Source organism: Balaenoptera borealis (assembly GCF_965194805.1).
Source record: "Balaenoptera borealis genome assembly, chromosome: 5".
Lineage (NCBI taxonomy): Eukaryota > Metazoa > Chordata > Mammalia > Artiodactyla > Balaenopteridae > Balaenoptera > Balaenoptera borealis.
Genome location: NC_138862.1, coordinates 80,405,068 through 80,424,620, shown reverse-complemented (window position 1 = coordinate 80,424,620; position 19,553 = coordinate 80,405,068). Strand labels below are relative to the sequence as shown.

Here is a 19,553-nt window from a genome sequence, read left to right as displayed (position 1 = left end):
TGCGCCACCAGGGAAGCCCGACAATGGTTAATAATTCTTAAGCACATAGTTTGCACCAGACATTATTCTAGACACTTTATATTCATCCTTTCATTTATTCACTCATTCAACAAATATTTATTGGGCACTTAATAAATCTATAAATAAACAAAACAGAAAAATAAACCCCTACCTTCTAGAGCTTGCATTCTGGTACAGGGAGATGGAAAATATAGGACGGTAATGAATAAGTAAATTATATTGTATACTAGGAAGTGATGGGGTAGGGGGAGGGAAAGGGAACAGCTGAGAGCAGGAATCACAATTTTATAGTTGGTCCAGGTAGGTCTCATTGAGGAAGTGACATCTGAGAGGGGATGGAGATGGTAATGAAGTTATCCATGTGGTTACCTGGGGGACCAGTGTTCCAGTGCAAAGACCCTGCAGTGAGAACAACCTGGATACTCTGGGACCAGCAAGGACTGCTGTGGCTGGAGCAGAGAGAGGGCGATGAGGTCAGAGGCCATGAAGGGACCAGGAGGCCACTGGAAGGGCCCAGCTTTCTCTCTTATCAAGTGGGAAGCCATGGGAGGACTTGACTTAAGGTGAGCTATGTTTTACAGGACCTGACTGCTGTGTTGAGAATAGAGTGTAGGATGCAAGGGAAGAAGTAGGGAGACCAGTTAGGTGGTGGTTGCAATAATCTTGGTGAAGGATGATGATAGCTTAGCAGAGGGGATGAGAAAGGTTTAGATTCCAGATATGTTTTAAATGTGGAGTCAGTAGGACTTGTTGGATCTGTGGCGGGAGAGAAAGTAAGGAGTTAAAAACGAATACAAATGCTCTGGTGACCTAAATGGGAAGGAACTCCAAAAAAGAGGGGATATATGTATACGTATAGCTGATCCACTTTGCTGTACAGTAGAAACCAACACAACATTGTAAAGCAATTATACTCCAATAAAAATTTTAAAAAGCAAAAAACAAAAAATGAATACCAGGTTTTGGCCTGAGCACCTGGAAGAATGGAGTTGCCCTCAGCCGAGATGGAGAAGAATGCAGGTGAACAGGCTTTTGGAGGAAGATTGGGAGTTCAGTTTGGGACATGTTACATTTGTGGTATATCTATTGGAGTGGGCAGTTGGCTACGTGAGCCTGGAGTTCAGGGGAGTGGCTCATCTGGAAGTATACATTTAAAAGTCTTTGGTACATAGACGGTAATTAAACCTTGAGCTTGGATGAGCTCACTGAGGGGCTGTATGTTGTAGGTAGATAGAGAGGAGGACCAAGGACAGGACCCTGAGTCTGGGAGAAGATGAGGAACCACCGAGGGAGAATGAACAGGAACAGTCAGAATGCGAGGACAAAGGCAAAAGTGTGTAGTCCCAGAAGCCAAGGGAAGAAGTGCCTTGAGGGGGCAGCAATGATCTGCTGTGTCCAATGTCACTGGTGGCTCAGGTAGGAGCAGGACTGAGTTGGTCAGTGGGCGTAGCAATGTGGAAGCCGTTGGTGACTTTGACAAGAACGCTTTATGTGGAGTAAAGGGCATGAGAGCCTAGTTTGAGTGTGTTTAAGAAAAGATAAGAGAGGAATCGGAGACAACGAGTATATCAACATAAGAAGTTTTGCTGCAAAGTGTTGCAGAGAAAAGAAGTGGTAGAAGGCAGAGAAAGCACGGTCAAGGGAAGTTAAAAGCAATTTTTTTTTTTTTTTTGAGATAGACAAATAACAGCCTGTGTGGAGCCGATGAGAATGATAGAGTAGAGAGGAAAAAACTAACGCTATAGGAGAAAAATGCTTTTGGACCAATGTCTCAGGGTACTTTAAACGGGGTAGAATCTAGTCACTTTAGGTGACTGAAGGGTTGGCTTTTGTTGTAGTTTTCTAGAGCTGCCAGAACAAAGTACCACAAGCTGAGTGGCTTCAACAGTGGAAATTAATTTTCTCACAGTCCTGGAGGCTAGAAACCCAAGGTTAAGGTGTCAGCAGGGTTGGTTCCTTCTGAGGTCTATGAAGGAGGATCTGTTTGCAACCTCTCCCCTAGCTTCTGGTGGTTTGCTGGAAATCAGTCATTTCCTGGCTTGCAGGCACATCACCCTGGTCTTACCTTCCTTTTCACTTGGCATTCTTCCTGTGTGTGTTTGTGAACAAATTTCCCCTTCACATAAGGACACCAGTGGTATTGAATTAGAGGCTCACCCTACTCCAGTATGACCTCATCTTAACTAATTACATCTGCAATGACCCTATTTCTAAATAAGCTCACTGAGGTGCTGAGGGTTAAGATTTCAATATACAGTTTTGGAAGGCACAGTTCAACCATAATAGCTTTCGATAAGAGGTGGACAATTTATCTTTAGTAACAGAATGGAAGGTAGAACACTGAAAATGCTGGCAGATTTACAGATAGATTTGTGGGAGTCCATGCAAATATTCTTCTGATTGCTTCTATTTTCTCAGTGATGTGAAAAGCAAGGCCATTAGCTGAGAGTGTGGGCAAAGGCAGACTGAGGAGAAGGATGTAGTGAAGTTGTTTCTAGCAGGGTGGGAGAGCGGGTGGTCTAAGGGGATACAATGCAGCAGCTGGGTAGTCTTAAGGGCACACCTGTGGTCCTTGGTCCTGCACCTAAGGCAGGTCAGTCAGTGTGGTCCTGAATTTTTCTCAAGCTCCACTCAGCTGCAGAAGGGCAGGCAGAGAGTGTGGGGAGAGTTACGATCCACTAGGGTGTGATCTTGCAAAGTGAGTACAGCACACAGAGGAGAAGGAGCAGCAAGGGAGTTGAGAGTAAATACAAGGAAGTTGTAATGATAGACTGTGGAAATAAAACTGGGTAACAGGGAAGGGAGGATCCTATGTGGAGATATTATGATCACTCTGATTTCACAGATGAAGAAAGTGACCGATAGAGAAGTGAAGTACTTTTGGGGGTTCAGTCAGTGGCAGAGTCAGAACCCAAATCTAGGCAGTGCATCTCAGAGCCTGTGTTCTTCGAGACAAGACCAGAAAGGTGGGAGGAAGGAGGCAGGAAGGATGGGGCATCAGTAGTTATGAAACTGTTCTCTCCACTGACCCCATGTGACTGTAAACAAGGCATTCCCATCCCGTGATAACAGCATTCCATGATTCCAGTGATTTCTTCCTCTTTGGAGAAGAATCTTTTCTCTTTTGTTCTGACAGATATTCTCTTTCATTTAAGACAGATATCCGTGTCTCTACTAACCTCTCATCCTCCCTTCCTTTCCACCCTTAAATATGTATACTGTTTCATTGTTCACAAAATACTTTTGTATTCATTTCACACTTTGTGTTCACCGCTACCCTGCTCTGGCAGTTATTATTATTTTCAAGATAAGGAAATGAGGCTTCGAATAGTAAAGAGATGAACACAACAGCCAGTTAATAGTAGACCTGGGCCTCAAATCTAAACCTTTAATTTAAAATTCAAATCTCTTTCTATCTCCTAGGATACTTTCTTTAAAAACGATGATTTTTCTGATTTTGAAATAGGGTGAATTGGAGGGCAGGTGTATCCCTGACACTGGAGAAGTTCAGGAACATAGATTAGTACTCTTCTAGGATTCTGTAGAACAAATTCACGCAATAATTATGGTGTTAGAGTACATGCCACTCACATTTTCCACCCTTGACTCGGTGGTAAGTCAGGGAATAAACACCTATGTTAATAGAAGGAAGGCTAGTTAAATGGTTTAGTTATGGTACACTATTGGTAATATTATGTTAAATATGGTAGGTGAAGCTGTCTTACTTGTTCTTGGGACATTCTTTGTATTTCAACAAAATATTCTTCAAATATTTCAAAATGCTTCTGGAATATTTGCTAAAGCTCCTCAGTGAAGTTTATTCACTCAAACATTGAATCATTCATTCATCAGACACTTATTAAGCCCTTGCTATGAGCCTGGAATTGTGCTAGGTGTTGGATCCTTGTCTTTAGGAAATTCATAATCCATCAGGTGATACAGACCTATAGACACATACCCTATAAATGCTGTAGGGAGAAATGAACTAACTGCTAAGGAGCACAGAGCTGAGACTGACCAATTGCCTGGGCAGAGGAAGGAGGACTTCAAGTTGGAGGTGACATTGGAGCTTCTTCGAGGAGTTTCCCAGGCGGTGCAGGGGAAAAACTGCACAGTCCCACAGCTCTCTCCATTCCTCTCCCCCAGACTGGTCTTAGCATGACCTCTACACCTGTACTAACAAAACACATGCCACACTAATAGTTTAAGACAAGCAAAGAGCGGAATGATTTCTTCAGCTCCTCGAGGTCATGGAATTCAAGAGGAAGACATTGCTGTGACCAACGTGATTATGGGCAGGAAAGAGGGCATGGGCAGGCAGAACTGAGGGTTCTTGTGTGGGACAGTAACTCTACCCAGGCTTGTAGTCAGTTGTGTGTTCCTCTAACCAATAGAACAAAGCACAGTCTTCCTGTCTCAGGGAGAAGGACAGAGGATGGTATGGAGGATGTGCGGCCAATGACCTGTTGACAGGTCAGATTGTTGGCTGACCATTTCTCCTCCGTGGGCCACAGTCCATAAATTATGGAGCTGATAGTGCTAACTGGGATGGGCTTATGGATAAAAGTTTTTTCTTTAAATTATTTTACTTTTTCTGTATTTTCTATATTTTCTGCAATGAGAATGTTTTAATTAACCTTAAAATGTTAATGTATTTATTAATCTTTAAAAATGAAGAGATTGAAGTAAATGGCTTCTGAGACCAATTCCAACTCAAAATCGGATTTTAAAGGAAGAGTAGAGATAGAGAAAATAAGCAGATAGTATTGACTTTTGGTGGCAGTAATACATTATGTTGATGATGCTTCTTTATAGTAGCTCTCATTTATTGAGTGCCAAGTCTTATGTAAAACACTTTATGTACATATTTAAATATATACGTAGAAATATTTAGTATATATGTCTAGCTATCTATATATCTGTAGACATAGCATATACCTTATATAGATATTCAGATAGATATCTATATATATTTATCTATATATCTCTAGATAGATATCTATATATAGATATAGATATATTCCTAGAATAAGGAGAAGAAATACAGTGAAGTGTTTGGGGTCCTTTTGACTTGGAGTTAAGTTCTGGCTGGGTCTATATATTCCTCATCCGTCTCTGAGCCCAGTTCTAATAAAATTCAAAGACAGACACACTTCCTCTTTATGTGAGCATCAGCCGTATATTTCCCCAGGTCCCGACGGTCTCAAGACCCACTGCTAGTGCTAACCATCCCCACTTCCTCCCTTCAGTGAGCCAACAGCAAGCTGCATGGGTGAGTGCCTTTAGATCAGGATGGAGCCTCTGAGTGCTGGGGCTGCAAAGAAGGGCAGTACCTGTGACAACCAGGAGCAATTGGGAGCTCCCACATCCAGAAGTCTGGCCACAGGCACAACTCATTGCCTACAGCACATCCTACCCCTCCACCACAGGGCTAGAGTCAGATTTTGGTAAAGAAAATGCATCCTCAGGTGGCATTAAAGGCAATCTCTAATAAAAGTTGAGCACGTTACTAAGAATTGCTAAAGATTTAAGGATAACAAACATTGTATAAGAAGGGAATAAAACTCAACAAACAGAAAAATTAGCTCCCTAGGAAAGAGAAAGTGGAATAGATAAAAATGGGGGAAAATGTAGTTAATATTTACTTTATGAAACAAGAACAAATGTTATGAAAAAGTACCAATTAGAGATTTCAGAAATGATAAAATATGCTTGTTGGAAAGAAAAAGTAAATCAATGAGTGCAGAGCACATTGGACATAGTTGAAGAGAAAATGAGTGTGCTGTAAGCTGGAGCTGAGCAATTCCACCAGTTTTTAGAACAGAAGGACCAAGAGACAAAACATGCAGAGAAAGTTAAGACATGTGGAAAACAGAGTCAAACGTCCAATATCTATTTATTGAATACGGGTTGAAGATGGAGAGAACAGACAAAACAAAAGAGAGAAAATCAAAAATATAGTAGAAAAAAATACCCCAGTCCTGGAGAAAGATGTTTTTAGATTCAAAAAAGGACACCTTGCTTCTGAGTAAACGAAACAAAACAAAAATTCAACCTTAGACACATCCTAGTGAAATTTTGGACAACAAACAGAAAAACAATCTAAAAGCTTCAGAAAAAATTACCTACAAAGAAGGAAGAATCAGATAAACAACCAGTTTCTGATGACCAATAATGGCTACAAGAGATAATGGAATAATATCTTCAATATCAGGAGAGGAAATAATTTTGAGCCTCGAATTCTTTAACAACCCAAATAATCATTAAAATGTAAGGTCAAAATAAAAGGATTTTAGAATACAAAGTCTGTACAACAACTCGTATTGTAAGAATTTCTGAAAGCTATAGTCCAGCAAAATGAAAAATGAATACAAGAGAAAATTATTACAGAGAGACAATTTTTAATTAAATCTTAATAATTGTTGACTATAAAAAATAAATCAAAAAAAATAAAAAATAAATCAATATTATGCTAGATCCCAAATGCAAAATGATTCCTATGTATGATGTGGCGAAGAGGAGGTTACCATTTTTATCATTATAAATTGGGGAAAATATAGGCATGGTTTAGTTTTAGATCATAGAAAAATATATTTATTGTGTTGTTTGGACTACAGCAATAAGTGGATTGCTTTCAGAGTTTGAAAGGAAAATCAGCAAGATATGTATAAAAGAAAAATAAGAATCCTTCATCAAAATGAGAATAGCATTCTTAGCTAACACCTCAATTACTGAATCACTCATTTCCTTCTAATACTTATTGGTTGACTGTTTAAAGGTACGAATGGAGCTGTGAGTCTCACGCTTTGCTGCACATTAGAATTACCTGGGTAGTGTTGATAACTCTCAACACCCAGGCCCCAATCCACATTAATTAAGTCATAATCGCTGGGGGTGGGACCCAGGCATAAATATTTTTAAAACTTTCCAGGTTATTCCAATGTGCTGCTGAGTGTGCTAACCAGGGAACAGAGGAGGGTACTGTTAGGGAAAAGGTCACACTTCAGGTGGGATTAGATGGCAGAATGACCCTGGGCGGGTCCTTGCACCCTTAGACATTTTCTGAGCTATAAGAGTTGGTATGCAGGAGCTCTATGGGCCCCCCAGAGCTGAGGAACTCTGATTCTATAAGACCAGTCTCAGAAAGAAGAGAATGTGTTTCCTCCCTTTTAAAATGTACCACATGGGACCAGTATGAGTATAGGGCTCACCCCCATCTGGTCCTCAGAGCTGGCCCCACACTGTTGCTCCATTTGCACTGTTGTGGCCAAACATGACCCCTTCTCATTAGAAGCTTGCCCACAGCTACAGGTAAAAAAAACCTATCAAGACCTTCTCTGTCTATGATAACGGTTAGTGCCCTTGCTGAGAAGTGCTGCTGGACCCAGTGCCAAGCCTTTCCCAGCCTGAAATACCTTCTCTCTCCTCCCTGCCTATTCAGGACACACCCGGTTTCTCTAGGAAGACATGGCTTCCTTCTCTCAACTCCTGGTAAACACTATCTTGGCTCCTAAGTAGATGTCAACCTCCTATTTGGCATTTCTTTTTAAAATCCTCCAAATGCTTGTTTGAGCCTAAGTCTGATGCAATGAAGAGGCATTTAAGCCTGCAGTGCCTCAATGAATTCTCACCATAACCCACCAATGTGTAGGGCAGTCTCCTGAATCTCTTTCCCCCTTTGACATGGTTAAATCCAAATGCCTTTGCGTGGCATTCACACTCTTCACAAACTAGTACTCATCAACCTCATGGAACATCACTTTCTCTGCCTTCCAGTTAAGTCCATTCTCCAGCAGTCTCACCAAGGCTCCACACCATCCCTGCTGTGAGAACATGCTACTCACATGAGTGCTCCATTAATGCTCTCTGTGAAGTGTTCCTGGACTCCCTATTCAGAGCTGAGTTCACCTGTCTCTGTGCTCCTATGCTATTGTATTCCTCCCTCTGTGACAGCAGTCATCACTGTGTATTATAATTATAATTCTAATGTGTAGTTTTTCTTGATAGATCAGAAGGAACTAGAAAAGAGTACTGGTCTCTGTCTTCACCCATGGCTAGCACAGTGCCTTATGATTAATAAATATTTATCAGATGAATGAATGAATAAATAAATGAAATGATTTAAGACCCTGACTGACCTGGCCAAAAAAAAAAAAAAGCTCTTCAGCTTGGCTAGAAATTCTAGAAATCAGAATTAACATGAAAATTTGTTAAAATGCTTATTCCTAAGCTTCAGTCCAAAATGATTTTGATTTAGTAGGACCAGGGTGAGACCTGGCAATCTGTACGTTCAAAAGTCCTGTCCTCCCCAACCCCTCACTGAGTCTGATTTGTAAGATCTGGGGACCTGCCATGGTTTTGGGAATTCTTCCTTGGGAAATGATGTACTTTTGCCACTGTACCAGTGCTCAGGGGCCAGAACAACACAGCTGGTTATCAGTCTGTTTAGCTCTTCTCTTTCCAAGAGGGCCGAAGAGGCCAGTTGCCCCTCCAGTATGCTGACCCCACATAACGAAGAGTCTTTACAGCTTAAAAACAAACAACCCAATCCAAAAAAGGGCAGAAGACCTAAATAGACATTTCTCCAAAGAAGATATACAGATTGCCAACAAACACATGAAAGAATGCTCAACATCATTAATCATTAGAGAAATGCAAATCAAAACCACAATGAGATATCATCTCACACCAGTCAGAATGGCCATCAACAAAAACCTACAAACAATAAATGCTGGAGAGGGTCTGGAGAAAAGGGAACCCTCTTGAACTGTTGGTGGCAATGTAAATTGATACAGCCACTATGGAGAACAGTATGGAGGTTCCTTAAAAAACTAAAAATAGAACTATCATATGACCCAGCAATCCCACTACTGGGCATATACCCAGAGAAAACCATAATTCAAAAAGAGTCATGTACCACAATGTTCATTGCAGCACTATTTACAATAGCCAGGACATGGAAGCAACCTAAGTGTCCATCGACAGATAAACGGATAAAGAAGATGTGGCACATATATACAATGGAAGATTACTCAGCCATAAAAAGAAACGAGTTATTTGTAGTGAGATGGATGGACCTAGAGTCTGTCATACAGAGTGAAGTTAAGTCAAGAAAGAGAAAAACAGGGAGGGAGGGAGATGCGAGAGGGAAGATATATGGGGACATATGTATATGTATAACTGATTCACTTTGTTATAAAGCAGAAACTAACACACCACTGTAAAGCAATTATGCTCCAATAAAGATGTTAAAAAAAAAAAAAGAAAGAGAAAAACAAATACCTTGCGCTAACACATATATATGGAATCTAAAAAAAAATGGTCTGATGAACCTAGGGGCAGGACAGGAACAAAGACTCAGATGTAGAGAATAGACTTGAGGACACAGGGAAGAGGAAGGGTAATCTGGGACGAAGTGAGAAAGTGGCATGGACATATATACACTACCAAATGTAAAATAGATAGCTAGTGGGAAGCAGCCGCATAGCACAGGGAGATCAGCTCAGGGCTCTGTGACCACCTAGAAGGGTGGGATAGGGAGGGTGGGAGGGAGGCTCAAGAGGGAGGAGATATGGGGATATATGTATACATATAGCTGATTCACTTTGTTATACAGCAGAAACTAACACAACATTGTAAAGCAATTATACTACACTAAAGATGTATAAAAAAAACCAAACAACTTTCTGAGAGCTGTGTCCTGAACAAGACAGGGCTGTACCCATGCAGTTGTGCCTGGTCATGGAGCCCAACCTGACAAAAGATTTGTATTTTGGCTAACTTCTAAATCTGAGAGGATGTGAGAAAAATAGAGCAACATTCTGCTATTGGAGTCCTGTCATCTGTTACTTTCTGATGTGATGGACAACCCTAGTACGAGCAGTCTTCTTTTCAGCCTCTGTCTTCCTCTAAATGAATATTGATGCTGTGTTTACCTTTAATTAATATTCATTGCGATAAAGGAATTACACTCATTCACTTTTAATTATACCCTTCTTGCATAAACAAGCTTTTAATAACAGATTTTCCAGGGTAGAAAAAAACAAGCTCTCTGCCCGCAGCCTTGTTTGATGCCAGGAAATCTGCCTCTGCAATTAATAAAGGGAATTTTTTTTTTTTTCAGTTTGTTACTTGGTGCAGTGGGAGGAGCCATGGTGGAAAGTTAGGTCTTCTAAGTTCTAGCTCCATCCAGCTATGCCATAGCTACTGTGTGTTCTTGGGCTGATTCCTTGCCCTCCTGTGCTTCACCTTCATATCTGGAAAATGGTGATGGAACCCAACCAATCGTTCTCACCCATGGCTGCATACAGGGAAAACCTGGGGGATTACTGAACAATACCAAAGCCCAGGCTGCATTCCAGATGAATTAAAACAAAGTATCTATGAGTTGGGTGTAGGTACAGATATTTTAAAAAAGATCCTCAGGTGGGATTCTTTTGATGTTGGGAATTATGGGTATCATTCTCACTAGACTTCTAGGTGTTTGTGGCTCCTGCCAGGGTGGCAGGTTGCACAGGGCCCAGAAGGAAGGCCAGCACGGACCTCAAGAAACAGCTCAGCCATGCCCTGGTGCTCCCCTGTGCTGGGTGGGTGCTCACATCCTGGGATTGGCTCAGTGGTATTCTCTAGGAGCAGGGAGGAGGGATAATGTTCACTGAGCACCTGCTCTGTGACAAGGCACATCCAATGTCTCATCTGTCAGTCATGAGACACATCCCCTGTCTTCTATGTGCCAGGCATGGGGGGTTTAATGTTGGTGAGTAAGGCAGTTTCTGCCCTCACAGACCTTATGACCTAGTAGGGGAGAAAGACTTTAAAGTGTGTAATTAACAATTACATGAGTTTAAGGAGTTGAAAGGAAAAGTACAGGTTGCATCAGAGCACATAACAGTGGTGGGGCAGTGTTGGTAAGAGAGACCTGCTTTATGAAGCAACGTCTAAGGTCTGAGGCCTGAAGATGAGTAGGACTTAGTTCAGTTCATAGATGGCGAGCAGCATTCGAGTGAGAGATAGTGCTTCTACAAGGCAGATGTTGGCACTCCTGCTTTACAGATGAGAAACCCAGTCCCAGAGAGACCAGGTCCAAAGCAACCTCCCTGGTTCTGCCTTTTCAGCTGGGAGAGATATCAGAAATCACTGAAATCACAGGGTGGGACAGAGCTCATTAAAATGACCATGGCTGCAGCTGGACAGAGCAGAAATCAGGTTGAAATAGGAAAGGAATGAAGCCATAGGCTTAAGGCACATAAAGGCAGAAAATGCCACCTGCCTGGTCAGGCAACAGGCCACATGCAGTCCTGGGAAGGAAGCCACATCACAGTATCCAACACGAATATTGGATGGGAGTGGGGTTCTGCAGATGGAGACTGGTGTGGCATGACCACAGGAGGGGTCCAACAGCAGGGGATATTTTGATGCTCCTAGCAGGTGGTCCAGAGCAAGGCAATCTTTCAGCCAATAGCAGGTCTCTTCCCGTTAGTCTGGAGTTGGGGGATGGGACCCCAGATGCTGAGAAAAGCAAAACAACGCTCTGCCAATCAGTGCTGGACAAGCCCAGCAGTGCAGCTCCCTCAGGGAACAAGGTGAGACCACATCTCGACAGCTGGCTCGGGCTCAGGGGTGAGACTAAATCAGGAGTTCAGAGACAGTTTAGCACCGGCAGCTTGATGCCGAGATCCAGAGCTTGAGGACAGGATCAGTGCTGGAGGCTGTGGGGAGGCTTATCCCAAGGGCGAGATCAAGTCGTTCCAGGTGTGGGGGGAGCAGGTAGGCAGAGGTGGGAGGCAGGTGGCACCTGACCATCCATTCCAGTGGTTCTCAGTGAGCATCTAATATCCGCTGAGAACCTGCTTCAACATAACAGGGTGGGATGTGGGTACCTGCATTTTTAAGAAGCTCCACAGGCAATTCTAGTGTATATTTCTGGTTAAAAATCACTGAGCTAGACCAATCCCTTCAGTTTTCAGATGAAGAACCTGAGGCCTAGAGAGAAGAAGTGACTTGCCCAAGGTCCTATAGCACACCAGCAGAAATAGGACTAAAACCTTGGTTTCTTCACTCCCAGTCCGCCACCTATACATTCAGGTTAGCAGTTAACATCAGCAGCAGTAGCAACAGCCCTTGAGATGCATACACCCCTGCCTCTGATATCATCTGATGTTCTCAGTTAGGGAACATTGCTTATTTATGCCCCATAAGCAAACCAAGACTGTGTGAAGTGAAACAATTTGCTTGCTCAAGGCCATATAGCTGGGCTGGGACTCTTTCCTAGTCCTGAGATCTTTCTCTGGCTTCAAACACCACATGACAAAGCTGAAGTTTAGGCTTTTCTCCCAGGAGGCAAGACCTGACCTTTTTCAACCTGGATGGTCTAATGGCCTCTAATCCATTTCCTGTGCATGTGGCCAGCAAGCCCCTAATGGAGTGTAGCTATAAGGCTAAAGGGGAGCCTGGTAATTAGAGGCCTAGAGGCATAAGCGACATTTGGACAACTGGCCAGCTGGCTACAGTGCATTTGGCACCCCAAGGGCTCCAGAAACCAGAGCCGAAGTGCCAAGCATATCAAACTCATGTCACCAAGGTCTGCGCTCAGCTGCTACCTTAGCATTTGCAAAATGTCCTGCCCACACTCTTCCCCTCGCATCCTCCCTTGGCCATTTGCAGGAGCAGATGAGTTGAGGTTACATGCAGCTGATCCCAGACCTGCTGGTTAATGATCTTGGCCTGTAATTAGTGTTTCCTATTCCTCACTCCTTGCCAACTCCTGCAGTTAATGTATCATTTCTCTCTCTGCAGAGACTCCTTCAGGAGGGTTCTGAGGCCCTGGAATGAACATTTCTGGTAGTGGCAGGATTCTGGAGAGGTTCCATCTGCTGCCTGTCCCACCACCCCTTGGCATCATCCCTGCTCCCTCCCACCTCAAAGTCTACAGCCATCAAGTTCTCTCCTGAACATTTCTTAAACGTGTCTTTGCTTTTCCATCTTTGTGGCTCTGATTTGATCAGACCTCATCATCCTTCATTTGGACTCCTACAGTATTTTCTTAATGGGCCTTCCTGTCCTGGTCCTGCAAATGTCTCCTCTGCAATATAGGAAGAATAATCTTTCTAAATTGCCAATCAGGCTGTATGACTCTCCTACCTAAAAGCCCAACCTTTTTAGTTTGGCACATAATGTCCTGGGCAGTGTGGTCTGCCTAATTTTCTACTCCCTCTTTCACATGGTTTTTACATGGTTTTAAATTCAGAACTGCTGTAATTTTCTCCCCTCCTCCCTCCCTTACACGTCCCAATACGTATGTACATGTGTGTGTGCGTGCACACACACACATACACACACACACGCACTCCATCCATCCATGTTGCTCCATGAGCAGGAGGACAGAAGACAGGGCAGGAAAGGGATCTGACTGACTTGGGCAAGCACCCTAAGAACCATCATTAGGAAAGTGAGAAGGGACTCATTCTCTGTGACTTTGGAAGATGGGACTAGAAACTATTAAGTTCATTTTAATACTCAGAATAGATATTTAACTGATAGGGACAGAGTAAAGGGACAAAGTAGGCGATTAAATAGTTAATCTCACTAGGGGATTGTAAATAGAGAAAAAAAGTATGGGAGACCCCTGTAAGCTAATCATCACTCAAGAAAGTACGCTTTCGTAGCAAGAAAACCATGCAACAGAAGCATGAGACATGCCCCCAAACAATAAAACAATGGTGGAATGAGGTCCACATCCTGCCCAGTGAGATCAGTAAGTTATCGATTCCTAGAACATGCTTCTCTGCACGTACTAAAAACAAAAATATAGGGAAAAGGTGACATTATACTGAAACCTGAGATGATTTACCATGTTTTAGTATGTTACCACCTTTTGGCCCATTTCCACAGCGCCATGACAGTCCCAGTATGACCAAGTAGGAACAAGAAAACTCCCCCCGCCCAATGTGGAGGAGGAGCTGATGATGGAAGTTTGATGTCTATTCAAAAATGAGGAAGGTGGACTTTTCCCCCTCCTCACTTTTCCTTTGACTAAAAAATTGTATAGTATGACCAACAATTCTATTTCTTGTGCATCTGAGCACAGCATAAGTAACAAGGGAACATCATCACAGGAGAAATGACTGATGACATTAGAGCCACAATAAGTCAATGTAAAAATCTTGATAGTGAACATTAGTGCTTGAAAGGTACTGTAGAAGTATGGAATGCCTACCAGCACATGACAAAGTCTCTGGGACACGAGAACGTTGTAAAGCAGAGGGTTACAGATGGCCAAATAGCAGTCATAGGTCATGGCTGACAAGATAAAAAATTCACTGATAATGAACATAAGGAAGAAAGCCAACTGTGTGGCGCATGAATGATAGGAAATGGTATTTTGATCCACAACAAAATTTACCAGCATCTCAGGACAAATGACAGAATTACCAAGATCAATGAAAGCCAGGTGTTTGATAAAAAAGTACATAGGTGTGTGTAGGTGGGAATCCACTTGGATCAAGATGATCATGCCCAGATTTCCCACCACTGTGATTGTGTAGCTAATGAGGAAGACCCTGAAAAGTGGGGCCTGCAGCTCAGGATGCCTTGTGACTCCCATCAGAATGAATTCAGTTAGCGATGATAGATTCTGTTGGCCTATTTAGTCCAGTTAGCTTTTCTGGAAAGAAACAGGTTGTTATTAGCTTCCTTGTGGTGTCATCTAAATAAAGTACAGTATGTATAGACAGAAAAAAACAAAAACAAAAAACTGTAGCCCACTAAGCTCTCAGGGTGACACTCCCTTGCCTACCACTTGTATTTCTCACAAGCATCCTATACTAATAAATTCTTTCCTTACCTGTCACTCTGCCTCTCGCTGCTTTCTTTCTGCACTGAGACAGACCTATGCTCCACTGAGTCCCAAAATGCGTTCTGCAGTGTCATAACCACTGAAGTTATTTGAGCACAAAGTGGGCTCCCCCAGGAAATAGTGAGTGTATCACCTGGAGGATTCGGGAAGAGGCTGTCTGTCAAGATGCCATAGGTGCAATTCCTGCATTGGGCATGGTCTGGGAGTCTTTGGCCCTCAAATAACATTCTAATTCCAAGATTCTGTAAATCTCTGATACAAAAGCCCCATCAAGTTTTGCTGCTTCCACAGAGACTTTCCTGTCTGGGAAAATCTCTCACCTCTCTGCACATTTGTGTCTGAATCCCGTCCATGCACATACACACACACTCCACACACGCCCCTGACATGGAAATCTCTACAAGACACAGAGAACGTTACCACACACTGCGTCAAATGCTTCAGATATCTGGTGGAGGCACATCTTACACTCATTCATCTATAAAAGCTAGAGGGGGAAGAAGAGCAGGAACATAATTTGAATAACATGGGGGTGACTCCTGGTCTTCCACTCAATAAGCAGAGGCCCCAGGCCAAGCGGAGGTGCAATGGGAGGTGAGCGCCTGCCACCGTGTCCTCACTGTGTCTCATTCCCTGTGTGCCGCTCAGAGTTGGGAGGCATTTTGAATATAGGGCTGCTGAACACAAGCCAGCTACTGCAGCTGAGGCATCACCAAAAAGCAGAAATCAGTTCCAGCCTCAAAAGACCGACTGGTGGTGTTGAACCCTATGAGAGACATGAAGTCTGTTTCTGTTGTGAGGTCTTCCAGTGGGAGTTTAAAGGGAATTTAGGTACTGTTTGATTTTTCCCTCATATGCCGACTTTAGAGGGTATTAAGGTACAACTCCACTGTGAAAGGTCTATCACCATGTCTGGTGTGGACCACAGGAGGGGGAGACCCCAGATCTTCTACTATTCTCATCTTAGAACCCTGAGAGAGCATGGTGCTGGGCACCTAGTTATCGAGTAATTGTTTAGAAGTTACTTTAGTCTTTCAGAACTGGTGTGGTAGAAGAAACACGAGTCTAATGGTTAGTGACCCAATCATGGTCCCTTCCAGTTCGGTGATTTTAGGTAAATCTCTTCCTCTCTGTGGGGCTCAGCCTCTATCTGTGTGTGTGGAGTGTGCTGCAGGGGCTGGGCAGTGGGGAGGGGAGAAGAGTATGGATTAAATGACCTCCATTCTTCCTTCCAACATGAATGTGCTAGGATTCCGATTTTTCTGTTTTAGAGGTTGGCAAACTTTTCCTGTAAAGGGCCAAATATTTTAGTGTCCACACACCACACAGTCTCTGTAGCAGCTATTCGGCACTGCCATTATTGCATGAAAGTAGCAATACATGAATGAATGAGCAGCTTTGTCTCAATAAGACATCATTTACAAAAACAGGTGGCAAGCTGAATTTGGTTTGTTGACCCCAGGTTTGTGGACTATTGTTCTAGTCTAGTCTATCTATTCTCCACATAGTAGGACTTTCTTATTCAGTCTGAACTGAGTGGGGGGACTCCATTCTATAACACTCAGTTGCCTATCTCATGAAGAGACTCTCACCAAAGTTCCTTACTCCTCCTCTGCCAGAGTCAAGTGGTTCCAACTTACAGTAAGCCTTTCCTTAGATCGTCTCAGAGTTCTGCTGAATTCAGAGCTAAGAACCTTGTGGTGAAGCAGGTAATAACAGTTGACCATTTTCACTCTGTCAAAGAAGTCTAGGGTTTCAAGATTTCCCAAACCATTATGATGAGTGGAAAATTTAGTTAGTAACAGATGTGTTGAATCTTTTCAATAACAACATCTGGGAAGAATATATCAAGAGCTGGACACACTGGTCTCCTAAGTTTGGCATCCAATATCCTCTTGATTTATCATCAGTGGCTTTTACATACCCTCCTGTAACCACCACCAGACGTTGTATCAATTCTAACACTTCTAAGCTGTGTGACTTCAAAGAAGCTATTCAACCTCTCTATGCCTCAGTTTTCTCAGTCTAATGAAATAATTAGTTTTAAAGAGTTTGCATAGCACCTGGCATACAGTAAACACTTGATAAGTGCCATTATTATCTCCTTGTCCATGAACATCCCTCATATTTACCTGCCTCTGGGCCTTGGCTCACCTTCATCCTGGCACATCTGTATTCTTCCCATTCCTCAGGATTGAGCTCAAATACTGATTGGCCAGGAGGAGTTCCCTGAACCCCTTGGTAAGAAATAACCTTCCCATGTCCCACTCACACCTTCATCTCTCTCTACTTCTCACGGTAATTTTCTACTTTGTCATAGTTTGTTGGCACTTATTACTATAAATATCTTGGGGACAGAACGTGTCACCAGTTCTTTTCTGGATCCCCTCCATGATGCTGAGCAAAGTACCTCAGCACATAAAGGATTCTTGGTGTTGGTTGAATTAATGAATCAAGTAAATCAAGAAAAGTCTCAACAGCCAGATTTTATTTTCCCTTTCATTTTGCATTGTGATACTTGGTTTCATGAGGATAGGACTCTACTGTCAGTTTCCAGTAGAAGTTTAACAGGCTCATTAGTTTTCAGAATATACTGGATATGATAACTGACAGAGATGTGATTCTCACTCAGGTTTCATTTGAGTATGACTGGATGGTTTTTCTTGATAACTTGTACCCTATGAACTCATCCATTCCTACCACATCTAGGCACAGACTGGAGATTGGAATTCTATGCCTACAAGGCAGCAGGAGCAGGTGGGCTTGGAGCCTAGGGCCCGAGAGAGAATTTGTCAAGTTTTGCTAATTAAGCCTGGGATCCATCTCTCCCGCAGCCTGCCAGGATGATGACAATGGACTGCAGCTAGTCATTTTACTAAAGAATTCCCACTGTAATTTTTTTCTGTTATTAGTGAGAGAGAAGTCTGTGTGCATTAGCCACATATCGAGGCCAAACTTTACCCCAATTTGGAATATATATTTGGTCCTACTTGATTTCACATTTATGGAGTTGAGTTTAACTTCAGAGAAATTTCAGTTCCCAGGCCTATGATACTTCCAAGTGCTGGATGAATCATAGACTTTTAGAAAATTGAAAAGGGTCTCAGAGATTAACGATTCTAATGTCTGATGCATCCATCTCTCCAAATGTCTCTAAGCGCTGAACAACTTTCTCATGCATGCTTCCAGTGATAGGGAGTTTTACTGCTACATGAGATAGCCCATTTCTTTTTTATTATAACTTGAATTCTTATTGATGTAACATCAGCTTGCATTTTCATGGTGATTTACTTCCAAGAAAGTATCTTCACATTCATGTTTGATTTTCACAAGGTTGTTTGGAAGAGGCCTGGACCCATTGGTTCCATCACTCCTACTTCACTGAGGAGGAACCTAGGGCTGGATGGCTCTAAGCCATGGATCTTGTGCAGGGTATTGGACTCCACACATGAGGTGATTCCACTATGCCATGAGTTCCCTTTTTAACAAATAAAAGTTATTTTTACCTTCAATTTTAAAATAATGAAGTATATTTTCTGCAGATGTAGAGGGAAAATGAAATACTCTAACTGCATGTTTTGCACTCACTCCCAGCTCAGTACTCTTTTGAGATGGCTTAACCCCTATGACCAAAGTCCAGGGAAGCAAGGAAGCCTGGAAAAGGTCCCACTGGCCTGAGTACGGTATCAGTTTCCATGGAGATGATTCAAGCAACCACCTGGGATTTGCTTGCAGTGGGTAATGGCTTACATCTCAGAGGGCAAGGGGTAAAGCCCAGGAAAAGCCAGCCTTCCAGTTAGTGTGCTGTTGACAGTGCCAGGAGGAGCTGACCATCCTGGCACCAGCTGTCCTAGGTGGGCCACTCCAGCTGAGGGGCATCGATCTTTTTCAATGCCTCGTTTTTCTTCTCATGAACCTGGACAACTTCATGGACCCAGTGGCCTTTCCTTTTCCTAAATTCAGGAATCCTAGCCTGTCTACCCTTTGCTGTTCATCTACCTGGAAAGGGTCCAACACCTTCAAGTCACCAACAGCCTGACCTCAATAGTGTTGAACGAACCTACACTGGCTGATGGTGCTGGTACGTCTAGGCCTGTTTTCATAAGAAATAAAAATACACACATACAGAAGAAGAAGGAGAAGGAGAAGAGGAAGAAGAGGAGGAGGAGGATGGGAAGGAGAAGGCTAAGAAGAAGAAAAAGAGGAGGAAGAGGAGGAAGAAGAAGGAGAAAGAATGATAAGAAGAAGAAGAAGGGGAGGAAGAAGAGAAGGAAAGACTGGAAATTTGAAAGAATGAAAAGCCTAAAAGGAGAGCTATAACATTGAGAAATCAAAATAAAGTGGAGGCTGTTTAAATAGAATAGAGGCAAGAGAGCAAGAAAGAGAATTTTCTGATACAAATTTTCAATGAGATTCAAAAAGATATTACTGACCAGAGCCTCCCATCAAGCCTCTTAGATAGCCTCAACCATCAGAGGGCAGACAGCAGAAGCAAGAAGCAAGAAAAACTACAATCCTGCAGCCTGTGGAACAAAAACCACATTCACAGAAAGATAGACAAGATGAAAAGGCAGAGGGCTATATACCAGATGAAGGAACAAGATAAAACCCCAGAAAAACAACTAAATGAAGTGGAGATAGGCAACCTTCCAGAAAAAGAATTCAGAATAATGATAGT

General features: G+C 42.7%; 1 protein-coding gene and 2 long non-coding RNA genes across 3 annotated transcripts in view; 1 reads left to right on the top strand and 2 right to left on the bottom strand.

The window, feature by feature from the left end:
- The window catches only part of LOC309629389, a 43,312-nt gene extending 36,853 nt beyond the window's left edge, over positions 1-6,459 (top strand). The window contains exon 3 of the long non-coding RNA XR_014245041.1: positions 12-6,459. This is a non-coding gene — a long non-coding RNA (uncharacterized lncRNA). The remainder of the gene's footprint in view (positions 1-11) is intronic.
- The window catches only part of LOC309629398, a 210,763-nt gene that overhangs the window by 5,564 nt on the left and 185,646 nt on the right, over positions 1-19,553 (bottom strand). The gene's annotated exons all lie outside the window — the stretch shown is intronic.
- Positions 11,453-19,298, bottom strand: LOC309629347 (olfactory receptor 8K5-like). The gene has a single exon (XM_082393373.1). The coding sequence runs from the start codon at positions 14,621-14,623 to the stop codon at positions 13,877-13,879; it is 747 nt and encodes a 248-aa protein (XP_082249499.1). The 5' UTR covers positions 14,624-19,298; the 3' UTR covers positions 11,453-13,876.

Bases quoted from the DNA above. Each gene is read 5' to 3' on its own strand.
- LOC309629347 (XM_082393373.1), bottom strand. From the start codon at position 14,623: ATGGGAGTCACAAGGCATCCTGAGCTGCAGGCCCCACTTTTCAGGGTC.